At 46.1% G+C, this 26644-nt stretch overlaps 1 protein-coding gene across 1 annotated transcript in view; it reads right to left on the bottom strand.

Moving 5' to 3' along the window:
- dgkg (diacylglycerol kinase, gamma) overlaps positions 1–26644 on the bottom strand; it is a 389823-nt gene that overhangs the window by 140057 nt on the left and 223122 nt on the right. The window contains exon 17 of the mRNA XM_078404272.1: positions 22623–22687. Within this exon, the coding sequence (XP_078260398.1) occupies positions 22623–22687 (65 nt within the window). The remainder of the gene's footprint in view (positions 1–22622; positions 22688–26644) is intronic.

Here is a 26644-nt window from a genome sequence, read left to right as displayed (position 1 = left end):
CTATCGGGCAGACGATACAAGGCCTTCTACGCCCGCACCTCCAGACTCAGGAACGGCTTCATCCCCAGGGCCATAGCTGCTATGAACTGGTCCTGCTGAGCCGGATGGTCACATCGCACAGCGAACCGGCACAGATCTACTTGCACTTTATTCTGTTTTAAAACTGTTCTAATTTATTTCATTGGGTTAGTTAAATTAATACTGACTAGCTAATTAATTGCATCGTATGGGAGGCGCATTCCCAATCTCGTTGTATCCCTGTACAATCCACTGGAGATAAATTGGTATACTGTGGATAGGGTGAGCAGTTTTAAATACTTGGGAGTCCACATCAAAGAGGATCTGACATGGGCAACGCACATTGCCGTACTGGTGAGTAAGGCAAGGCAGCGACTTTACCACCTCAGACAGCTGAGGAAATTCAGAGTGTCTCTGAAGATCCTTCATTGCTTCTACTCTGGGGCTGTAGAGAGCATCTTGTCCGGCAACATCACAGTCTGGTTTGGGAACAGCTCTGCCCAGGACAGGATGGCTCTGCGGAGAGTAGTGCGTTCGGCTGAACGCACCATGGGAACTACACTCGCCCCCCTGCAGGACCTATACATCAGGAGGTGCAGATCCAGAGCAAGTAAGATTATGAGGGACCCCTACCACCCCAGCAACGGACTGTTCCAGCTGCTACGGTCAGGCAAACGCCTCCGCTGTCACGCTGTGAAAACGGAGAGGATGAGACAGAGTTTCTTCCCACAGGCCATCAGGACTGTTAACTATTATAACTCCAGGGACTAAATTTTGTCTTCTCTGTATTAACTTTATTTATATGCTGTAACTGTAATTCTTTTTTGTGCACAATCCGCAGGCATTGGCACTTTCATTTCACTGCACATCGTGTATGTGTATGTGACAAATAAACTTGACTTGACATATTGTATTGTATTGTATTGTATTGAAAAATGACTTCCTCTTTCTGAGGTCTGGTGGCATAACCAACATGCTATCTTTAACGTTGAACAGAACACTTGGTCAGACAGATCTCACAGCATCATCTCCAATCCGGTCAATGAGACCGGCTAGATTATATTACACAAGGGCGGTCAAGGTGGTGCAGCGGTAGAGTTGCTGCCTTACAGCGAATACAGCGCCGGAGACCCGGGTTCCATCCCCACTACGGGTGCTGTCTGTATGTTCTCCCGATAACCTGCGTGGGTTTTCTCGGAGATCTTCGGTTTCCTCCCACACTCCAAAGACGTACAGGTTTGTAAGTGAATTGGCTTGGTAAATGTAAAAATGATCCCTAGTGGGTATAGGATAGTGTTAGTGTGCGGGGATCGCTGGTCTGTGCGGACCCGGTGGGCCAACAGGAGTTTTGAAATATAACATCTTACTTGAAAACCAAGCTTCACGGTAACAAGGCATAAACTGGATTGACTTCCAGTTTACTAATAGCAGTATTAAGACATTTAATTTTAAACGTGGTTAAATGGATTTTTGTGCGGAATGTGGGCATTCTTTAAAAATGTACGGGAGATGCATATCTGGTTTCTGGGTTGCATATCTGGGTTGGGAGCCAACTTTAAAAGTAATCGCTGATGGCCATAAACATCGCGAAATTCCCACGCTTACCTGACCGTCAAACTGTCGCCTCCAATCTACCTGTCAAATGTCCTGACGATAAATAAATTGGTTAAACACAAGTATTTTATGGTATCTTCAAATGACTTTACTTAATTTAATATTAGGTGCTTCTAAATGCATCTGCGACAACCTAGCAAACCTGGGGACAGCATGCGACAGCGCCCGCAATAAGCAACGATACCTGGCAACAAGCCAGCTGTCGCCCAGAAATTTCTATCTGGAATTTTTTTCCACGACGCGCCGAGATCCACTACGATTCTTGGAAGACTCCTCACGATCATGCCCGCGACACCCCGGCGAACTGTCGGTGACAGCCTAGTCACCAGCAGTCACCTTAACATCGCCTAAGTGGGACAGGCCCTTTACTTTCGTGCCATCTGCAGACTTACTAATCAATCCTTGTACATTCTCATCCAAATTGTTGATATAACCCACAAACAGCAATGGGCCCAGCACTGATCCCTGAGGCACACCACTAGTCACAGGTCTCCAATCCAAAAGACGCCACCGCCATTGTCTGCTCCCTTGCACAAAGCCACTTCTGTACCCAGTTACTATCTCTCCCTGGATCCCATGTGATCTATTCTTCCAGAGAAGCTGACCATGCGGAACCTCAAGGGCCCCGCAGAAGTTACTGCCATTCGGGTGGCACGGTGGCGCAGCAGTAGAGTTGCTGCCTTACAGCGAATGCAGCGAATGCAGCAAACTCAGGTTTGATCCTGACTACGGGCGCCGTCTGTACGGAGTTTGTACGTTCTCCCCGTGACCTGCGTGGGTTTTCTCCGAGATCTTCGGTTTCCTCCCACACTCCAAAGACGTGCAGGTTTGTAGGTTAATTGGCTGGGCAAATGTAAAAATTGTCCCTAGGGTGTAGGATAGTGTTACTGTGCAGGGATCGCTGGTCGGTGCGGACCCGGTGGGCCGAAGGGCCTGTTTCTGCGCTGTATCTCTAAATCTAAAAATCTAAAAAATCATTCAATCTTGCTGACTCTGAACATTTCATTGGGTGTTTAATGCTGCCCAAATGCTGACAAAATAACTTAAATTAAAAAAAGATTGTTCTCCATGTTTTAACCTTAGCAATTTTAAACCATTAGGTTTATGATTCACCCATGTTATTAATGCCCCTTTAATGTGGATGGGCTGTTATCAGTTGTTATTTTCTGTAAATAATGAGTTGAAAGTTGTAAACTAGTTAGCAGCCGGGAGATCAACCAGGCCTTGGTGGATCGCACAAGTGTAAGGCAAAACGGTCAAGGCGACCGTTTTGCCTTACACTTGTGCGGTCCACCAAGGCCTGGTTGATCTCCCGGCTGCTAACTAGTTTACAACTTTCAACTCATTATTTACAGAAAATAACAACTGCGTAAGGGTTAATACTGTAGAAGACATTTTGTGCTAACTCTGGCAGACATTTTAAGCTGAATTTGCTCTTTAAGCTGAAAAGCTCTCGTGGGATCTAGTCCTTCACAGTCTGAGACACCTGCAGATAAGAAGTTGCTGCTCAGGGTTTAGAAGTTGCTTTTCATGGTTTATCGAGGACTGGATGTTCCAATGCTCTGAGCAATCCAATGGTGCCCCCTTATCACACAATGGTGCCCCCTTATAATAATAATATTCATTTATTGTCATTGCAACGAGTACAACGAAATTAAAAAAATAGCCAATCCTGACGGTGCGTACAAACATATATGCAATAAATGCAAAAACAAATAAATACATAAATACAATTAAATACAATTATATTAAGTACAAGATTTTTTAACGGTGTTGCCTAGTGCAAAGGTAGTGTTCAGTTCTCGTATGGACCTGGGGTAAAAACTGTTCTTAAGTCTGTTTGTTCGGGATTTGATCGACCTGAAACGTCGACCAGAGGGCAGATGAACAAACAGACGGTGGCCGGGGTGGGATGGACCTTATCACACAATGGTGCCCCCTTATCACACAATGGTGCCCCCTTATCACACAATGGTGCCCCCTTATCACACAATGGTGCCCCCTTATCACACAATGGTGCCCCCTTATCACACAATGGTGCCCCCTTATCACACAATGGTGCCCCCTTATTCCACAATGGTGGCCTCTTTGGTATGCAACTCCCCTGTACTCCCCTGTACTCCCCTGTACTCCTGTTTGACTCCCTAACACAAAGAAAGCAACTGTATTATGGGAGCTCTACTATGTATCTGCTGAGACTGCTTTATGCTATGTAACCATGGAAAATCACTGCATGTGCTTTGTGCTGCTTTTAACTGTATAAATAGACAATAGACAATAGGTGCAGGAGGAGGCCATTCGGCCCTTCGAGCCAGCTCCGCCATTCAATGTGATCATGGCTGATCATCCACAATCAGTACCCTGTTCCTGCCCTCTCCCCATACCTCCTGACTCCGCTATCCTTAAGAGCTCCATGTAGCTCTCTCTTGAATGCATTCAGAGAATTGGCCTCCACTGCCTTCTGAGGCAGAGAATTCCACAGATTCACAACTCTCTGACTGAAAAAGTTTTTTGGTCATCTCAGTTCTAAATGGCCTACCCCTTATTCTTAAACTGTGGCCCCCTGATTGTAATGTGATACCGCCTGTAATCTGTGTATTCTTTGAGAGGACAGAAGCAGGTGTTTGAGTGGACAACAGTGCCCTCTGGTCTCTGTGTCTTCTCCCACCTTGGTGTTAAAGTAAAAAGTTTTAACTGAGTCTTGTGTACTTTGAATTATTTCATAGATAAGTCTAGGCGATTTTCACAGCCTGGTCTATGCTTTATCTCGCCCACGTGCAGGAGGCCAAATGCCATGGATGAGGTTCGAGAAGCTGCATTTGAACCTCTGTCTCACCTGCTAGGGCAGCTGGGGTCCCGGGATGGATGAGAGGGAGAAGGTACAGGGACAGGTGCCACATCTCCTGCCTTTGCAGGGGCAAGTACCTGGGGAGGGGGTGGCTAGGGATAGGTGAGCCAAGGAGTTGTGGAGTGTGAGGTGCCTGCAGAAAGCGGAGAGGGGTGGGGACGGAACAATGTCACTGGTGGTGGCATCATGTTGAAGGTGGCAGAAATGTGGAAGAATGATGTGTTGGATGCAGAGTCTGACAGGTAAGGACAGGGGGAATCTATCATTGTGCCCCACCTGCATGTGCACCCATTTCCCCCACAATCCTGCCCCCTCCCCTTGCCCCTTCCCCATGTCCCCTTCCAGCCATACCCCTTCCTCTGGCTTCACCCTCCACTCTAGTTTTCTGCTTATCTCACTACTTGTTGCCTTTATATTGCGGGCTCTTGTCTGACCATCTGCCAATCGTACCGGCATCACAACTCACACTCACCAGACCTCCCCACCACCTACTAGTCTGAAGAACTGCACTGACCCAAAATGTTGCCCATCCATGTTCACTGGTGGAGACCGAGGACAGAACGGTCTGTGTGGGAATGGGAAAGAGAATTAAAGTGTCCAGCAACCGGGAGATCAGGTAGCTCCAGGCGCACTGAGCGGAGGTACATTTAAATCACGGCACACCTTGTAGTTTAGATTTTGTGACATTTTTCTGAAAGTGAATCTCATTTGGACATTCACCTATAGTGTGCAACATAGAAACATAGAAAGTAGGTGCAGGAGTAGGCCATTCAGCCCTTCGAGCCTGCACCGCCATTCAATATGATCATGGCTGATCATCCAACTCAGTATCCCATACCTGCCTTCTCTCCATAGCCCCTGATCCCTTTAGCCACAAGGGCCACATCTAACTCCCTCTTAAATATAGCCAATGAACTGGCCTCAACTACCTTCTGTGGCAGAGAATTCCACAGATTCACCATGAAAAAAACGTTCTCATCTCGGTCCTAAAAGTCTTTCCCCTTATCCTTAAACTGTGACCCCTTGTTCTGGACTTCCCCAACATCGGGAATAATCTTCCTGCATCTAGCCTGTCCAACCCCTTAAGAATTTTGTAAGTTTCTATAAGATCCCCCCTCAATCTTCTAAATTCCAGCGAGTACAAGCCGAGTCTATCCAGTCTTTCTTCTTATGAAAGTCCAGCCATCCCTGGAATCAATCTAGTGAACCTTCTCTGTACTTTCTCTATGGCAAGAATGTCTTTCCTCAGATTAGGGGACCAAAACTGTACGCAATACAATAGACAATAGACAAATTGGATAGGTATATGGATAAGAGGGGATTAGAGGGTTATAGACAATAGACAATAGACAATAGACAATAGACAATAGGTGCAGGAGGAGGCCATTCAGCCCTTCGAGCCAGCACCACCATTCAATGTGATCATGGCTGATCACTCTCAATCAGTACCCCGTTCCTGCCTTCTCCCCATACCCCCTCAGGGTCTCACCAATGCCCTGTACAACTGCAGTAGAACCTCCCTGCTCCTAGTGTCACCCAAGATAAATGTAGGCATGTTCTTGAACTTGCAGTTCAGAACTCACTGCATCAAAGCAGCCCCAGGATTGCACATTGAGGGATTATGATCCTGAGACTGATAAAGAAATCCTTCAAATATCCTTTGCATTATTGGAATAAAGCACGCCAGTGTGCCTGGCATGGATATAAACCGTCGTATTTTAAACATTGATACAAATGCCGTTGTTTATACATTTGCAAATTTTGTTTAAAATGTCTGGAGTCTTGGAGTGAATAATCTTTCACCACTAAAGGCCACTATGGTTAAGGAGGGTATACAATCCTGTGAAGCTGTCCAATGAAATCCCTCTTCTGTTTTTCTTTGCAACGTTTTCGATATACATCAGTTTCCTATTTCAACCTCCCCACTGAATCTGCCACCATCAGACAAGCTGAGCCATTTGAAAAGTCATCACTTTTTGCATGAACAAAAAATCACCATCCCTTGGGCCATTCACAGTTATTTAAACCTCCTGTCAAAGGAAAGAGCTTCCCCTCTTCACCCGATCAAAATTGAAAAAAAACTACTTAGGTGGCGCAGCGGTAGAGTTGCTGCCTTACAGCGAAGGCAGCGCCGGAGACCCGGGTTCCATCCCGACCACGGGCACTGTCTGTACGGAGTTTGTACGTTCTCCCCGTGACCTGCGTGGGTTTTCTCCGAGATCTTCGGTTTCTTCCCAAACTCCAAAGACGTACAGGTTTGTAGGTTAATTGGCTTGGTATAAATGTAAAATTGTCCCTAGTGTTAAAACTGCGCGGGTCAGTGCGGAATCGTTGGGCCGAAGGGCCTGTTTCCACGCTGTGTCTCTAAACTAAACTAAATTAAACTAAACCAATATTCCAAACTCTAAAGAAGGGACTCGACCTTAAATGTCACCTATTCCTTCTCTCCAGAGATGCTGCCTGACCCGCTGAGTTACTCCAGCATTTTGTGTCTATTTCAAGTAAATATTTTGGCCTCAATTTCAGAACAGACAAGCTGAATCTTGGAGAAGACAATTAAAATTAATAAATGTTACCAATGAGCATTTTTAACGCACCATGTGTGGTATAGGTGAGTCACTATTTTTAATGGCTTTCGTACGTATAAAATGGTTGAAGGACCACATGCAGCAGTTAAAAGGAAGTCACTCAAATAACTAAGTAATGAAAATATCCCACCTATATGGCAAACATTTACAAGTGCCTGATAATGTAAATTTAGAAATACCAAGTAAAGCCTGTGAGAAAGTGCCTTGCAATCGCTAAATGGATTCATTATGAATGCTCCACATTCAAAGCTACCTCCTAAGCATGGTCTCCCAGAAATAAAACAGGTCTATTCAAAACAAGTAACTGAATTTTACATAGATCCAAATGATATTTTACTCAAATATATTGTTCAAGGTGCAGACTCTTATATATCGGTGAGACCAAACATAGACTGGGCGATCGTTTCGCTGAACACTTTCGCTCAGTCTGCCTGGACCTACCTGATCTCCCGGTTGCCAAACTCTTTAATTCCCCTTCCCATTCCCACACTGACCTTTCTGTCCCAGGCTTCCTCCATTGTCAGAGTGCGACCAAACACAAATTGGAGGAACAGCACTTCATATTTTGCTTGGGCAGCTTACAACCGAGTGGTATGAATATTGACTTCTCTAACTTCAAGTAACCCTTGCATTCCCTCTCTCTCCATCCCTCCCCCACCCAAGTCGTATCAGCTTCAAAGTGGTCTTGTTGAGTCTCATTGTCTGTAACTGGTTCTCACCTAGCTCACAGCTAACAATGGCCTGTTTCCTTTATCATCGTTACTTTTTTGCATATCTTTCATTCATTTGTTCTATATCTCTCTACATCCCCGTCTATATCTCTCATTTCCCTTTTCCCTGACTCTCAGCCTGAAGAAGGGTCTCGACCCGAAACATCACCTATTCCTTTTCTCCAGAGATGCTGCCTGACCCGCTGAGTTACTCCAGCATTCTGTCTACATTCGATTTAAACCAGCATCTGCAGTTCTTTCCTCCATATTGATATTTTTAATCCAAGCTGGATCGCAATAGTTCACCCTTGCATTACTACCCCAGCTTGGGAATGGACATGTCAGTCAGATTCGTACGCTTCTCAAACATCTAGCAGTGTGAAAGTGTTGACAATATGTGTGAACAGATCACCTTTGGCAATGGTTCACCCTTTCCAGGGAACTATTGATTGCACCGAGTGAAATCAGGAATGAGCAGTGGCCACTTGCCAAAGATACTGATGGGCAACTAGCTCTTGTGGAGCAGTGAAGAGACGCAAAAAGCTGGCGTAACTCAGCGGGTCAGACAGCATCTCTGTAGAAAAGGAATTAAAGTTTGGGCGGCACGGTGGCGCAGCAGTAGAGTTGCTGCCTCACAGCGCCAGAGACCCGGGTTCCATCCCGACTACAGGTGCTGTCTGTACGGAGTTTGTACGTTCTCCCCATGACCTGCATGGGTTTTCTCCGAGATCTTCGGTTTCCTCCCTCACTCCAAAGACGTGCAGGTTTGTAGGTTAATTGGCTGGGTAAATGTAAAAAATGTCCCTAGTGGGTGTAGGATGGTGTTAGTGTGCGGGGATCGCTGGTCGGCGCGGACCCGGTGGGCCGAAGGGCCTGTTTCCGTGCTGTAGCTCTAAACTAAATTAAACTAAACTAAACAGCTTTCAAGAACAGCTTTGTTCATCTGGATGTTTTTATTGTGAGTAGCAAAAATGTTACAGTGAGACAGTTTCACCTGAAGGAGGAAAAGCAAATCCTCAGGTTCCTGTTATGGATTGCCAAAGCCAAGGAACTCATTGGGGTCACGTGAAGTCTGGCTTCAAGTTGATCTCATCTCTAAGTCGCTAATGACAGGAGAGGATAAAAATATCGGCCTGATTTGTGTTCTCTTCAGTACAGCTCTGCTGGAAACAGTATTTGTCTGGCGATCGACACAAAACACTGGAGTCTTCTTCTTGCGCATGGCGTGCACAGCCTAAAGTTGTAGGCCAAGGGTAGACATCCAGGCCAGGGCAGCCTCAGTGGCGCAGCGGTAGAGTTGCTGACTCACAGTGCTTACAGCGCCCGAGCCCCGGGTTCAATCCCGACTACGGGTGCTGTCTGTACGGAGTTTGTACGTTCTCCCCGTGACCTGCATGGGTTTTCTCCGAGATCTTTGGTTTCCTCCCACACTCCAAAGACGTGCAGGTTTGTAGGTTAATTGGCGTGGTAAATGTAAAAATTGTCCCTAGTGGGTGTAGTGTTAATGTGCGGGGATCGCTGGTCGGCGCGGACCCGGTGGGCCGAAAGGACCTGTTTCCACGCTGAATTTCCAAGCAAATCGATCAATTAGCACCATTTTGTTAAGTATTTAAAGATTATTTATTAATTACTCAAATTGTTGGTGAAGGCCAATTATTAAAACAGTGAAGATTTTGAGAATGGTAAGTTACATTTTTGCCACATATTTTCAAATACTCATGATCATTATTCTCTTCACATTCTCAAATCTCTTGTATCTTCCCATATCATATTTTAGTTAAATTACAAAAGTCTCACTGCACAAACTGGATATCCAGGAGGAGTTAACAGGGCTGTTGTTCTGCTTAACGCCAGCTCCAACGCCACACTACATTAAGTAACCTGTGTAATCAGTCTGAAGAAGGGTCTCGACCCATTAAGTAATCAGTCTGAAGAAGGGTCTTGACCCGAAACGTCACCCATTCCTTCTCTCCATAGGTGCTGCCTGACCCGCTGAGTTACTCCAGCGTTTTGTGATACATTAATAACCCGATCAGCAGATCCCAATCATGTTTCCCCTCCTGTGCTTAACTAGTTTCTTCTTTAGAGGTATCCATGGATGTGCTGACCCTATTTCAGATGGTGACAAGTTTTTCACTGTACCTCAGTACACCTGACAATAAACTATACTGAACTGAACTAAAATCTAAACTAAACTCATGCCTAGAAACTAATTCGCACAGCATCATAATTTTGTCCACGATACTTTCACACTTCAATAAAAAAAATCGATGCAACTGAATGGGGAGTTTTATGTGAAATGATTGATGGCTTGGATTTTCATTCCCGGTGTTTTTACACAAAGAAGACCCTGTGCTTGTGTGGGAAGGAACTGCAGATGCTGGTTTAAACCGAAGATAGATACAAAGTGCTGGAGTAACCCAGCGGGACAGGCAGCATCTCTGGAGAGAAGGAATGGGTGGCGTTTCGGGTCGAGACTCTTCTTCAGACCCTGATGAGAAAGGCCTGGAGATCCTGGATGAAATGGCTGGAAGAACTCCCCAGCTGAGACTGTCTCACTTACATGGAGATTTTGGGTCGAGAACCTTCTTCAGACTTTACTTCTGTTGTGGGATTCTACTGCACGCAACCCAAATCTACGCACTACTTTTGAGATGTTCTTGTAGTTGTTTTTTCATATTATAGCCACTCCTGTAAAAACTTTTTTTTTAGAGTTTATGTGAAGCATGATTCAAAATGAAGTTGAGTGAGATGGTCCCAGTTTGGAGATGGGAACCCAGCTCAGACGGTTAGTTCTTCAGGTTAGTTCCCGTCCTCTTCTTCTCCTACTGTCTCTGGTTCCAATCCTTGTCTAAGACTTTTCACTACCCATCCAGCATCAGTGCCCAGCACTTTGTTAACCATTACCTGCCCAAACCCATCACCTGACCACTGCCCAATCACTGATCACCGAAGGTAGACACAAAATGATGGAGTAACTCAGCGGGACAGGCAGCATCTCGGGAGAGAAGGAATGGGTGACATTTTGGGTCGAGACCCTTCTTCAGACTGAAGAAGGGTCTCGACCCAAAACATCACCCATTCCTTTTATCCAAGGATGCTGCCCGTCCCGCTGAGTTCCTCCAGCATTTTGTGTGGATGTATGGGTGTATGGAACAAGCTGCCAGAGGAGGTAGTTGAGGCTGGGACTATCCCATTGTTTAACAAACAGTTGGACAGGTACATGGATAGGACAGGTTTGGAGGGTTATGGAGTAACAGCAGGTAAATGGGACTAGGGTAGCTGGGACATTGTTGGCCGGTGTGGGCGAGTTGGGCCGAAGGGCCTGTTTCCACACTGTATCACTCCATGACTCTAACTAGTGTGGCCTGAACTGCTTCAAATTTACCTTGGTATAAATGAGCATATAAGATCATTATATTGCTTAGATTATCTATGTAATGAAGGCTTAGAAAGTTTGGCATGTCCCCTACAACTCTCACCAACTTCTACAGATGCACCATAGAAAGTATTTTATCAGGATGCATCACAGCTTGGTTTGGGAACAGCTCCATCCAAGACCGCAAGAAATTGCAGTGAATTGTGGACGCAGCCCAGACCATCACACAAACCAACCTCCCTTCCATTGTCTCCATTTATACCTCACGCTGCCTCGGCAAGGCCAGCAGCATAATCAAGGACCAGTCGCACCCTGGCCACTCCCTCTTCTCCCGTCTCCCATCAGGCAAAAGTTACAGAAGTGTGAGAACGCACACCTCCAGATTCAGGGACAGTTTCTTCCCAGCTGTTATCAGGCAACTGAATCATCCTACCACAACCAGAGAGCAGTGCTGCACCTCATTGGTGACCCTCGGATTATCATTGATGGGACTTTGCTGGCTTTACCTTGCACTAATACACCGCAAATACATTGTATTCTGTAAATGGATCGATTGTAATCATGTATTGTCTTTCTGCTGACTGGATATCACGCAACAAAAGCTTTTCACTGTACCTCGGTACACGTGACAATAAACTAAACTGTACTAAACTAAATATGTTAAAAAGTATAAAATTCTTGATTACTTGTGGTATTGGCCAGGCTCAGGTGATTGCCCATGTATCCTCACCACAAAGGAGGAGGACTTTCAGTCCATCGAGCGGCTCCCAGACCATCGCTAACATTTACACCCACACTTATTTTCCTGTAAGCTGTCCTCCCTCACCTGCCCATCGACTTCCTGATACCACCTACCTACACGAGCATACGTTTGCCATCTATACACTAAAACTCTCGTTTGTTTGTTTGTTTGTTTGTTTGTTCCTGAACTACAGCCAAAATGGTACACGATAGCGCGACAATTGTAGGCCCACCTTACTCACCGTCGTCCCTTTGGTGCTGATGGAAGAAGTTTCATTGAAATCGGTGTTATATTTTTAAAGTTACTCACATTTTAAAGTTTAAATCTATCTCCTAGAGAGGGAGGGAGGGAGGTGACGGGAGGATAACGGGGGTTGAGGAGGATGGAGTGGGGGGGGGGAAGGGAAGGGCGAAGTGGAGGGGAAGGTGGGTGGGGAGTGGGTGTGGAGAGGGGGGGAGGGAGGGGGAAGGGGAGGGGGGATGGAAGGAGGGGGGAGGGGGAAAGGGGGGAGGGGGGAGATGGGGTGGAGGGAGGGGGAGGATAAGGGGGTTGAGGGGGATGGGAGGGGGGGAGAGGAGGGAGGGAGGAAAGGGGGAGGGCGGAGAGGGTGCTGCACCAATGCAGGAGAGGTTTGGGCCCAACTGGTCCACTTGGTCTATCATCAATTATACCTCCAACTGCACATCTTGGGGATATGGGAGGAAGTATGAGCACCAAGAGAGAACCCAAGTGGCCTCAGAGAAAACATGAAGACTCCACAAAGGCATGGCAGAGGTCAGATGGAGCCCGAGTCACTGGCGCTGGGAGGCAGCTACTCGGCTGCTCTGGAACGCAATCTTTGAACTAAATACCAGATAGTGGTAAAAGTGGGAATTGGTGAAAATGTGTTGCACTGAACCAGTTAGATTCAAGATTAAATGTATTGTCACATGCACCAATGAATGTACAGTGAAATTTGAGTGACCATACAGCCACACTAAGTGAAAAGCAACAAGACACACAGCCACATAAAATAAAATGTAACATAAACATCCACCACAGCGGATTCCACATTCCTCACTGTGATGGAAGGTAATAAAGTCCAACCGTCTTCCTCTTTGTTCACCCACCAGTCGGGGCTGTTGAACCGTCCGCAGTCGCCGCTGCCGACTGTCCGAGGCCCTCGCGTCGGGATGATCGAAACTCCCGCGTCGGGACGGTTGTAACTCTCCGCGGCATGGAGCTCCCGAGTCGGCCTCTTCTTACCAGAGACCGCGGGCTTCACGGTGTTAAAGTCCACAGGCCCCGCGGTTGGAGATCTCCACAGTCGATCCTCAGCAAAGGATCGCAGCTCCGCGATGTTAAAGTCCACGCCGCTCAAGCCTCCAGGAAAGGCCGCCAACTCCTCGATGTTAGGCCGCAGTGAGGACGGAGATACGACACGGAGAAAAATCACATCTCCGTTAGCGGGTGGAGCGGATGGTTGCTCCAAAATCCTTCACAGCCATGACCAGACGAGGCAGGAGAACATTTTGGAAGAAGAGGTGAGAGCACGGGGGACAGAATCGTGGGCACATGCACGTTTATTTCCAGCAAAATGCCCAGTATGATGTCTGATCTACATTCTGCATCCCTGATGTACAACCAGTATAAGGTGAAGACCAAAACATTTCACCCAGTTAAATTCTGCACCTCATTTCCAATAACTAGTGATCTGGTTATTGTATAGCTTCTGTATTGCGTGTGGCACGACTGAAGTGACACCTATCCCCATGACAATCATTTACAAACTTAGATTTTAGATTTTTTAGATTTTTTTAGATTTAGAGATACAGCGCAGAAATAGGCCCTTCGGCCCACCGGGTCCGTGCCGCCCAGCGATCCCCGCACACTAACACTATCCTACACCCACTAAGGACAATTTTTCCATTTGCCCAGCCAATCAACCTACAAACCTGTACGTCTTTGGAGTGTGGGAGGAAACCGAAGATCTCGGAGAAAACCCACGCAGGTCACGGGGAGAACGTACAAACTCCGTACAGACGGCGCCCGTAGTCGGGATGGAACCTGAGTCTCCGGCGCTGCATTCGCTGTAAGACAGCAACTCTACCGCCGCGCCACCGTGACTGCCCTTAGCTGTACATTTAGACGTAAAATTAATAATAATTCTGTAATTAATATGGATGCAGTTTCAGCAGGAATTTCAAGACCTTTTGCTGAACATTTGCTACTGATAAACGTTAGTTGAAAATACTGGCAGGCTTATATTATCTGCTGTGGTAACTGCAGTCTACTTGATAATATTCTTAATGGCTACAGAAATAATTAAAGTTCCAGCATGAACTTCTACACATAAGTGACTCAAAGGGGCTTTTATCTCCAGAACACTTGCAGGCTACTTTGATGAGCAGTTTCCCCACAAACCAATTGCAAACAAAAAATCTTCTCTCGGACGTATAAAATTGAAGGCACTTACAATTAAAATGCTCAGTATCAATTTCAATGCTACTTAAGTTCTAATCTGTGTTTTTATCAAAGTAATGTGGGCAGCACGGTGGCGCAGCGGTAGAGTTGCTGACTCACAGCGCTTACAGCGCCCGAGCCCTGGGTTCAATCCCGACTACGGGTGCTGTCTGTACAGAGTTTGTACGTTCTCTACGTGACTGCGTGGGTTTTCTCCGAGATCTTCGGTTTCCTCCCACACTCCAAAGACGTACAGGTTTGTAGGTTAATTGGCTTGGTATAAATATAAATTGTCCCTAGTGTGTGTAGGATAGTGTTAGTGTGCGGGGATCACTGGTCAGTGCGAACTCGGTGGGCCGAAGGGCCTGTTTCCGCGCTGTATCTCGAAACTAAACCAAACTAATGTTTCAAGAGAGAGCAGAAAGTCTTAAGTTTGGGAAAATTTTGGAATACAGCAAAGGAGTACCAAGAAAAAGTAAAGTAGAAATCCAAGATAAAGTAGCAGGCAACATAACACAACATCACCATGTTACAGGAAGGATGTTGTCAAGCTGGAAAGGGTACAGAAAAGATTGACGAGGATGTTGCCAGGACTAGAGGGTGTGAGCTACAGGGAGAGGTTGAGTAGGCCGGGTCTCTATTCCATGGAGCGCAAGAGGATGAGGGGAGATCTTATAGAGGTGTACAAAATCATGAGAGGAATAGTTCGGGTAGATGCACAGAGTCTCTCTAGGTGAATCGATGACCAGAGGACATAGGTTTAAGGTGAAAGGGAAAAGATTTAATAGGAATCCGAGGGGTAACTATCGTTCCTATGATCACCTGGATAAGCCGGGAAGCATTGTGAGAGTCATGTTTTTTGACTTCTCCAGTGCTTTTAACACCATCCACCTGCACTGCTCGGGAGCAAACTGATGAAGATGCTGGTGGACGCTCCATTGGGTGTCCTGGACCACCTATTACCTGACTGGACGACCACAGTATGTCAGGCTACACAACTGTGTCTCGGACATGGTGGTGAGCAACACAGAGGCCCCACAGGGGCCGGTCCTCTCTCCCCTCCTGTCCATCTACACCTCGGACTTCAGATATAACTCCGTCTCCTGCTACCTGCAGACGTTTCCAGATGACTCTGCAACTGTGGGCTGCATCAGTGAGGGGAGGGAAGCTGAACACAGAGGTGTGGTCAACGACTTTGTTGAGTGGTGTGGGCTGAATCACCTGCAGCTCAACACCAACAAGATGAAGGAGTTAGTGGTGGACCTTAGGAGGAGAGGAACACCCCTGTCTCCATCAATGGTGTGGATGTGCAGGTTACCAGGGAGGACAAATACCTGGGAGTGTACCTGGACAGTAAACTGGACTGGTCCAGGAACGCTGAGGCCCTGTACAAGAAGGGACAGAGACGGCTGTACTGTTTGAGAAGGCTCTACTCCTTCAACATCTGCAGTAAGATGCTGCAGATGTTCTACCAATCGGTGGTAGCCAGTGCCATCTTCTTCACTGCCGTGTGCTGGGGCAGCAGGGCGAAGGCCACGGACACCAACAGGATCAACAAGCTCATCAGGAAGGCTGGCTCCGTCCTGGGGGTGGAGTTGGATTCACGGGAGGTGGTCTTGGAGGGGAGGATGCTTCTCAAACTGCGGAGCATCCTGGACAATACAGCTCACCCCCTCCATGACACACTGGTCAACCTGAGCAGCACCTTCAGCAACAGACTGGTCCCACCAAGATGCAGCACAGAACGAACGCCACAGGACATCCTTCTTCCCTGTGGCTATCAAACTGTACAACTCCCCCCATTCTGTCGAGGGGGAGACTGAGACTGAGACTGACTGCCCCCTCTCCCTCCCCCCCAAACTTTGTACATCCCCAATCCTTTCCACCCACCACTTTAATTTTATGTTTTCATGTATCTTGTGTTTTATGACTGTTGGCAGATCAATTTCCCGCCTGGGATAAATAAAGTTCTACCGTATGGTATCATATCGTAACGTTTTCACACAGAGGGTGGTGGGTGTGTGGAACAAGCTGCCAGAGGAGGTAGTTGAGGCTGGGACTATTCCAACATTTAAGAAACAGTTAGTCAGGTACATGGATAGGACTGGTTTGGAGGGATATGGACCAAACGCAGGCAGGTAGGACCAGTGTAGCTGGGACATGTTGGCTGGTGTGGGCAAGTTGGGCCAAAGGGCCTGTTTCCACATTGTATCACTCTATGACTATTAAGCAGATTGTAAAAGCTTATAGAGATGTTTATAAAGGAATTTTATTTGGTAAAGTTAATGTGGATTCCTTCCAGATTAGGAGATAGAGGAAATTACTTTAAGAAATAAGGAAACGGCAAATAAACGAAATCAAAATTCTATGTCCATCTTCAGGAATGAAGGTAGAAGGCCTGCTGGAAATATTGGAGAACAACTGATCGAGAGTGAATAAGCAGCCTGAAGAAATTCACAGAAGCAAGGAACTGTGGATGCTCGTTTACAAAAAACCCCCACAAAGTGCTGGAGTAACTCAATGGGTCAGCCAGCATCACTGGAGAAAATGGATGGATGAAATTTCTGGGTTGAAACGTCACCTATCCATGTTCTCCAGAGATGCTGCCTGACCCGCTGAGTTACTCCAGCACTCTGTAAAACGTCACCTGTCCATGTTCTCCACAGATGCTGCCTGACCCACTGAGTTACTCCAGCATTTAGTGTCTTTGTTTAGAAGAAATGTTTGCATTAGTTAAATGTAATGTAGAAATGACGGGGAATGAAATCTAATAAATGCCCAGAGCTAGGGATGGTACCGAGCCCAAGCTACCTCACAACTCCAGGAATCGGGCATAATCCTGGTCTCCAGTGGTGTGTGGGTGGACCTTGCACATCCTTCCACTACACTGTGGATTCCCCAGCATGCTCGATTTTCCTTACGCATCGAAAAGGTAGGCTGATAGGTTGATGGTTACTGTAAATTATTCTTCAGTAAAGCTAGGTGAGACATATTGAAAAATTCCACGTATTTAGGAAAACTTACGTGGGAGCAAGATTGGAAGGGAGCAAATGTAACACCATAGTGTCATAGAGTGATACAGCGTGGAAATAGGCCCTTCGGCCCAACTTGCCTACACCAGCCAACAATGTCCCAGCTACCCTAGTCTCACCTGCCTGTGTTTGGACCATATCCCTCCAAACCTGTCCTATCCGTATACCTGCCTAACTGTTTCTTCAACGTTGGGATAGTCCCTGCCTCAACTACCTCCTCTAGCAGCTTGTTCCATACACTTAAGCAGAATTTATGGGAGGAAGGGGCTATTACCATGCTGTGTCTGTCTATAACATGAGGTATTTGTGCATTGTCTACTTGTCTGATCTCCATTATAGATGAGGCTCTCACTAGGGCCTTCTCTACATCCCGCAGCTCCGCTCTTGCTCCCCTTCCCCTCCCCCCATTCATAAGGAGATGCAACACCTGTCCCTTTACCTCCCCCCTCAACTCCATCCAAGGACCCAAACAGTCTTTCCAGGTGAGACAGAGTTTCACCTGCACCTCCTCCAACCTCATCTATTGTATCCGCTGCTCTAGATGTCAACTTCTCTGCATCGGCGAGACCAAACGTAGGCTCGGTGATCGTTTCGCTCAACACCTTCGCTCAGTCCGCCCTAACAACCTGATCTCCCGGTGGCTGAGCACTTCAACTACCCCTCCCATTCCCAGTCTGACCTTTCTGTCATGGGCCTCCTCCAGTGTCATAGTGAGGCCCATCGAAAATTGGAGGAACAGCACCTCATATTTCGCCTGGGCAGCTTGCAGCCCAGCGGTATGAACATTGACTTCTCCAACTTTAGATAGTTCCTCTGTCCCTCTCTTCCCCTCCTCCTTCCCAGTTTCCCCACTGTCTTCCTGTCTCCAACTATATCCTTCCTTTGTCCCACCCCCCCTGACATCAGACTGAAGAAGGGTCTCGACCCGAAACGTCACCCATTCCTTCTCTCCAGAGATGCTGCCTGACCTGCTGAGTTACTCCAGCATTTTGTGATACCTTCACTGAGGAAGGATATACTTGCACCACCGAGGGTAACATGAAGGTTCACCAGATTGACTCTCAGCACGGTAGTGGGGGTGCTGTCCTATGAGAGGATATTAAACCGATTGTAGAGTTTAGAAGAATGAGAATTAATCGCATTGAATCGCCCGTGCCTGCCTTCTCCCCATATCCCTTGACTCCGCTATCATTAAGAGCTCTATCCAACTCTCTCTTGAAAGCATCCAGTGAAATGGCCTCCACTGCCTTTTTGAGTTCTTAGACCACTTGGCAGGCGATATGCAAAGAGGATGTTTTCCCCTGGCTGGGCTATAACGGGAGAGGCAGGGGGGTGTCACATAATCAAAAATAGGTGAGTCAGTAGTCAAGACAGGGGTTGAAATGTTTTTGGATATTAAAGGAAACAAGTGATATGAGGTTGGTGCAGGAAAGTGATTCTGAGGTAAAAGGTAGTCAATAGACAATAGACAATAGACAATAGGTGCAGGAGGAGGCCATTTGGCCCTTCGAGTCAGCATTGCCATTCATTGTGATCATAGCTGATCATCCACAATCAGTAACCCGTGCCTGCCTTCTCCCCATATCCCTTGACTCCGCTATCATTAAGAGCTCTATCCAACTCTCTCTTGAAAGCATCCAGTGTAATGGCCTCCACTGCCTTTTTGAGTCAGAGAATCCCACAGATTCACAAATCTGAGTAAAAACGTTTTTCCTCATCTCCGTTCTAGTCTGGATCGTATTGGCAGTGGAGCCGCTACAAGCGGCAGAATTGACCATTGTTGCTGCCATTTCCCTAACTACAGGCTTTGGAAGCAGCAAGGTGAAAGCCATTCCTACCTGCTGTATCCACCTTGAAATCACCTTCATTAATTCACACAGATCAATTAACATGATCTGTCAGGCATGACTTAAGTGCACTACTTTCCAGCATATTTCTTCAGTCAATAATTGAAAGAAAGCAACATTGACGACATAGCTGCCAAGTTATCACTAAAACTGTTCCCCATGTCAGTGGGCAAGCATTAATGCATTTGTATTACCACTACTTTGCAAGCATATCTAGGAGTCTCTCAATAAAGCCTGTGGGCCATGTGGTCTCTGAGCATTGGTGATTTGGCTAACTGCGTACTTTCATTTCCTGCTTTCTGGTATGTACTGTTTAAACTTTGTAAGCTTAGAGGTTTAGAATTAGGATCTCAAAGTCAATATATAAACAGATTAATGGCACATATATGGCACAAATTGGGCAGCACAGTGGCGCAGCGGTAGAGTTGCTGCCTTACAGCGCTTTCAGTGCCAGAGACCCGGGTTCCATCCCGACCACGGGTGCTGCCTGTACGGAGTTTGTACGTTCGACCCGTGACCTGCGTGGGTTTTCTCTGAGGTCTTCGGTTTTCTCCCACACTCCAAAGACGTACAGGTTTGTAGATTAATTGGCTTGGTGTAAATATAACCTTGTCCCTAGTGTGTGTAGGATAGTGTTAGTGTGCGGGGATCGCTGGTTGGTGCGGACTCGGTGGGCCGAAGGGCCTGTTTCTGCGCTGTATCTCTAAACTAAACTAAACTCTGATTTGTGGCCCAGAAGCCTCGGTGGTACACTACTTAGCTGCTGCCACAGACAGAAAGGATTGTTACTAATGCACTTAAAATAGACGGACTAATGGTTGTATTAGAAAAAAAGAGTAAACATGATTGTCCAGCTGTAATGGCCAGCCCTTGGAGAAGTTTCATGATTATTCATACATTCCTGCCCCTTCCATTAAACTCTGTACTTTTCCCCTTTCAAATACTCAACCAATTCTCTTTTGAATGTGACTATTTACTAGTACACTGTTGCCATCATTATTTAATGTAATGCATTTCAACATAGCATTTTATAATATCTTATTCCAGTTCAGCAATCACCATCATGGCAGAGTGGTGGGGCTGGTACAGCTGCTGCCTCACAGTGCCAGAGACCCTGACCCTGGCTACTGTCTGTGTGTGGAGTTTGCACGTTCTTCCTTTGACTGTGTGGGCTTTCTCCGATTGCTCTGGTTTCCCCCATCATCCCAGAGACGTGCAGGACGGTAGGTTAACTGGGCTCTGTAAACTGCCCCGAGTGTGCAGGGAGTAGATGTGAAAGTGGATAACACGGAACTCGTGTAAACGGGTGACCTTCCCCCCATTGACCAACTGTACACTGCAAGGGCCAGGAAGCGAGCGGGCAAGATCATCTCTGACCCCTCTCACCCTGGCCACAAACTCTTTGAAGCACTTCCCCCTGGAAGGCGACTCCGGACTGTCAAAGCAGCCACAGCCAGACATAAAAACAGCTTTGTTCCACGAGTAGCAGCTCTACTCAACAACCAAAAGTCTGCAGCCTCCTTTTGCTCTGGTATTTTATTTCATTCACATGTTTAAACTATAATGTGTTATTCTAAATGTTTTAATGCTTTATTCTTAATTGTTTACTGTATGTCCGTGTTGTTACTTGTGAGCGGAGCACCAAGGCACATTCCTAAGAATGTGTACAAACTTGGCCAATAAACCTATTCAATTCAATTCAATTCTATGGTCAGTGTGGATTCGATGAGCTGAAGAGGCTATTTCCATGCTGTATCTCTAAAGCCCCTGTCCCACTTAGGCGATTGTTTAGGCGACTACAGGCAACGAGGCTGTCGCCTCTACGGTCGTGAGTCATCTCCAAAGAGTTGTAGCGTCTTTCTGATTGCCGCTAGATTTTCAGAATGGTGAAAAAATTTCGGCGACAGTGGGTTTGATGCCAATGATCGTAGCTTGACATCTCCTGACGTAGGTGCTGTTGTAGGTTGTCACCAGGTGATGTAGGTTGTCGCTGGTGCTGTCTTTGGTGAATTCCATTGGCGGCTACCTACGTCAACCGGCGACAGGTGCCAGGGTCAAAACCGGAGGCCAAAATGACGTGAATTGTCTTCAGTTGTCTTCAGTTGTCGCTGACAGGGTCGTAGCTTGTCGCGGGTGGACGTAGGTTGACTTCGGTTGTCGTAGGTTGTTGCCTCTGTGGTGGTAGGTTGTCGTAGGCGCGGTCGTAGGTGGACAGGAAGGCTCTGCGGAGAGTAGTGCGTTCGGATGAATGCACCATGGGAACTACACTCGCCCCCCTGCAGGACCTATACATCAGGAGGTGCAGATCCAGAGCAAGCAAGATCATGGGGGACCCCTACCACCCCAGTAACAGACTGTTCCAGCTGCTACGGTCAGGCAAACGCCTCCGCTGTCACGCTGTGAAAACAGAGAGGATGAGACGGAGTTTCTTCCCACAGGCCATCAGGACTGTTAACTCTCATATCACCAGGGACTAATTTACTGTATTCATTTATTTTTTGTGTTGTCTTTTAAAAAAGAATTTCTATTCTGTTTGTAGTTTAGCACAATCCGCAGGCATTGCCACTTTCATTTCACTGCACATCTTGTATGTGTGTGACAAATAAACTTGACTTGACTTGACTTGACTTGACGTCCTAAGTCGCGACGATTGGGTCGCCAGTTGTCGGTAGCTTGTCGTAGCTTGACGTCGCTCGGTGGTAGGTTGTTGTAGCTTGTCGTAGACATTGTTGTAGGGGGGGTCCAGTCCTTAGTTTTTCGGTGACCTGCTACGACTATGACAGTCGCCGGCAGTCGCCTAAAAAATGGCCTCAGTGGGACAGGCCCTTAAACCGTTCTGTTCAGAATGCATGAATCTCTTAAAGACTTCACTTCATCATAGGTTTATATTTGATTTATGTATGTTAGGTTTCAGAACATTCAAACAAATCTCTGCTTCACAGTTAGTAAATGTGAAATCAGGAATATGAATTATCACAATGACTGTTACACTCACTTTTGTATTAAAATAAAATCGCAACTGAAGGTTTAACATCAGAAATATTAAGTTCATAAATATTAATCATCCAAGGCCTCTCCAAAATTAATTGATTAATCTAATCAGCAACCCTAATTTGGATTGTTCGTTTTCATGGCCTTGTGGCATTTTGTTTATTATGTACCAGAATGCCAGATTTTACTAAAAGATGATTAAATCATATGAAATCCAAGGAAACAATGAACAGAAACAGATGCATACATTCCACCAATATTGCTAGGTATTCTAATATGAATTGGAATAGCAAAAGCTCTCCTATTTTTCATTATGCATTGTGATTTTCTAATGTGTTATATGGGCCATTATGACTGAATGTTTGTACATTCTTTCGGGGAAAGAAGGTTCGTAAGAAAGCAGCCTTTTACCTGCTGTTGAATTTTTCCGGATGCTTCTCTCTCATTACGTGAAATCTGTGAGCAATCGACGCATCCTATGTACAAAAAACAGAAATTAAGAGTCATGAGGGCGTGTAGCGTAGGTTTACTAGGTTAATTCCCGGAATGGCGGGACTGTCGTATGTTGAAAGACTGGAGCGACTAGGCTTGTATACACTGGAATTTAGAAGGATGAGAGGAGATCTTATCGAAACGTATAAGCTTATTAAGGGGTTGGACACGTTAGAGGCAGGAAACATGTTCCCAATGTTGGGGGTGTCCAGAACAAGGGGCCACAGTTTAAGAATAAGGGGTAGGCCATTTAGAACTGAGATGAAGAAAAACTTTTTCAGTCAGAGAGTTGTGAATCTGTGGAATTCTCTGCCTCAGAAGGCAGTGGAGGCCAATCCTCTGAATGCATTCAAGAGAGAGCTAGATAGAGCTCTTAAGGATAGCGGAGTCAGGGGGTATGGGGAGAAGGCAGGAACGGGGTACTGATTGAGAATGATCAGCCACGATCACATTGAATGGCGTTGTTGGCTCGAAGGGCCAAATGGCCTCCTCCTGCACCTATTGTCTATTGTCTATTGTCATAAATGAGGCAAAGGCGATTAACTACAAATAGTCCGAATGTAGATACAAACTGCTGTTGGAGTAACTCAGCGGGACAGGCAGCATCTCTTGAGAGAAGGAATGGGTGACGTTTCGGGTCGAGATCCTTCTTCAGACGGGTCCCACTGAGTTACTCCAGCATTTTGTGTCTATCTTCGGTGTAAACTAGCATCTGCACTTCTTTCCTACATAACAAGTAGTCCAATACACTTTGGCAGTGCATGATGAAATGGCATAATTTCATACATTTTGATATCAAAAATACATTTTGGCATCATTTTAAAATTAACCAGCAGATCCTGGCATATTTCTTCACAGTGAGTCGGAAGATGTGCTGTTTTACAAAAGATGTAACAACTAATTGAAATATAAGATCTCGAGGGGTCTCGACAGAGTGATAATGGAGAGGGTGTTACCTTCAATGGGAGACTTTGGAATAGCTTAAAAATGAGGAACTGCCCATTCAAGGCGGAGATGAGGTGCGATTTTTAAACGTCTCAGTAGGTAAGAGGGCAGTGGAAGCAGTCTTTGAACAGATAAACCCACTAGGGACAATTGTACACTTATACCAAGTCAATTAACCTACAAACCTGATCATTAGAAGGGGGTCACCAATCTTAATTAAAAGGCACGTAGTGCTTTAGTTTAGAGATACAGCACGGAAACAGGCCCTTCGGCCCACCGGGTCCGCGCCGACCAGCGATCCCCGCACATTAACACTATCCTACACCCACGAGGGACAACTTTTACATTTACCAAGCCAATTAACCTACAAACCTGCACGTCTTTGGAGTGTGGGAGGAAACCGAAGATCTCGGAGAAAACCCACGCAAGTCACGGGGAGAACGTACAAACTCCGTACAGACAGCACCCGTAGTTGGGATGGAACCCGGGTCTCCGACGCTGCATTCGCTGTAAGGCAGCAACTCTACCGCTGCACCACCGTGCAGCGAGGTTGTTACTGTAGTGCCTGCATTACAGCAATGCTTAAACGTCTACTTCACTGCCAGCAACATGACTTGGGGAAACCTCAGCCAGGAAGCATGTCAGCATTTATGTTTGCAAAAGTACTCCCTCATATCACTTTGAAATGAAAGGACATATTGTCTGCGTTCTCAGATCTTAACATCAACTCTACTCAATACCTGTTCCATTGCAAAATTCTGAAGCACTGCGAGTGACGTTTGTGCAAACTCCCTCGTCTAATTCTGTATTATGGCTCTTCCAACACACAAAAGAACAGTATGCTTTTCTTGAGCAAAACACAACTTGTTGGAGGAACTCAGTGGGTCAGGCAGCGTATGTAGAGGTTATGGACAGGCGATCTTTCGGATTATGACCCTTCTTCAGACATGCGGTTTTGATGCTAACTCAACACTTTTCAATACAGAAATACTTATGCTTTTTGAAAAACACCATTTTTTTCTGCATAGACACATCACTGGCAACTATCCATTGATAATCATTTCTATATTCTGATTATGCCTCTCCAATATGTCTCGGAATGTTGTCTTTACTTTTCAAGCTGCTAAATTAGTACAACCTCTTATCATCACCCTTCCCCTTGTCACTTTGCTGCTGCAGCTGAATTCTTCATTGCTGGCACACACTGTATTTATTCTGTGTCGGATGGAACTGCAGATACTGGTTTAAGCCGAAGGTAGACACAAAAAGCTGGAGTAACTCAGCGGGACAGGCAGCATCTCTGGAGAGAAGGAATGGGTGACATCTCGGGTTGAGACCCGAAACGTCACCCATTCTATGTCTTTATTCTGCATTCCCTTTGGAGTTAAATATCTTCAGGTTATAGCAACTCCCTGTGGTTAATTTAGAGTCATGAATCCAGCTATTAATGCCACATACTACAAAGCACATTGTCCCCTATTCGGTTTTGGTATTGAATGTTGCACGATTGCTTTACCAGTTACAATGTGCAGCCATCCTGATTTTGTTATTAAATCCTTGGTCATTTGTGATGCCTAAATCTATCCAAATGAGGACTGTGGTACTCAGGATCTAACAAGGCACAATACTATAAAAAACACACTGTCTCCCTTTACTATTTCAACTTTTTGGAAAGACTGGGCTTGTATTCACTGGAGTTTAGAAGGATGAGAGGGGATCTTATGGAGACGTATAAAATTATAAAAGGACTGGACAAGCTAGATGCAGGAAAAATGTTCCCAATGTTGGGCGAGTCCAGAACCAGGGGCCACAGTCTTGGAATAAAGGGGAGGCCATTTAAAACTGAGATGAGAAGAAACGTTTTCACCCAGAGAGTTGTGAATTTGTGGAATTCTCTACCACAGAAGGCAGTGGAGGCCAATTCACTGGATGAATTTAAAAGAGAGTTAGATAGAGCTCTAGGGGCTAGTGGAATCAAGAGATATGGGGAGAAGGCAGGCACGGGTTACTGAATGTGGATGATCAGCCATGATCACAATGAATGGCAGTGCTGGCTCGAAGGGCCAAATGGCGTCCTCCTGCACCTATTTTCTATGTTTCTATGTTAACTTTCGCTGGGTAAATGCCCTTTAGGTCACATTGGCAATTTAACTTTTTGCACACTAACTTTTAGTAATTTGTTTGTAAGCCGTTTATATGAATATTTGTCCTCGTAAGACCCTTGGCAGCAAAAACCCTTTTTGATTTACCTTTTGGATCAATAGACAATAGACAATAGGTGCAGGAGGAGGCCATTCGGCCCTTCGAGCCAGCACCACAATTCAATGTGATCATGGCTGATCATTCTCAATCAGTACCCCATTCCTGCCTTCTCCCCATACCCCCTGATTCCTTAAGAGCTCTATCTAGCTCACTCTTGAATGCATTTAGAGAATTGGCCTCCACTGCCTTCTGAGGCAGAGAATTCTACAGATTCACAACTCTCTGACTGAAAAAGTTTTTCCTCATCTCAGTTCTAAATGGCCTACCCCTTATTCTTAAACTGTGGTCCCTGGTTCTGGACTCCCCTATCATTGGGAACATGTTTCCTGCCTCTAACGTGTCTAACCCCTTAATAATCTTATACGTTTCGATAAGATCCCCTCTCATCCTACTAAATTCCAGTGTATACAAGCCTAGTCGCTCCAGTCTTTCAACATATGACAGTCCCGCCATTCCGGTAATTAATCTAGTAAACCTACGCTGCACGCCCTCAATAGCAAGAATATCCTTCCTCTAATTTGGAGACCAAAACTGCACACAGTACCCCAGGTGCGGTCTCACTAGGGCCCTGTACAACTGCAGAAGGACCTCTTTGCTCCTATACTCAACTCCTCTTGTTATGAAGGCCAACATTCCATTGGCTTTCTTCACTGCCTGCTGTACCTGCATGCTTCCTTTCAGTGGCTGATGCACTAGGACACCCAGATCTCGATCAGAAATTATATTTCCCCAAA

Source organism: Rhinoraja longicauda, chromosome 8, assembly GCF_053455715.1.
Source record: "Rhinoraja longicauda isolate Sanriku21f chromosome 8, sRhiLon1.1, whole genome shotgun sequence".
In the NCBI taxonomy this organism is placed as follows: Eukaryota; Metazoa; Chordata; class Chondrichthyes; order Rajiformes; family Arhynchobatidae; genus Rhinoraja; species Rhinoraja longicauda.
This window is presented reverse-complemented; position numbering and strand designations above follow the sequence as displayed.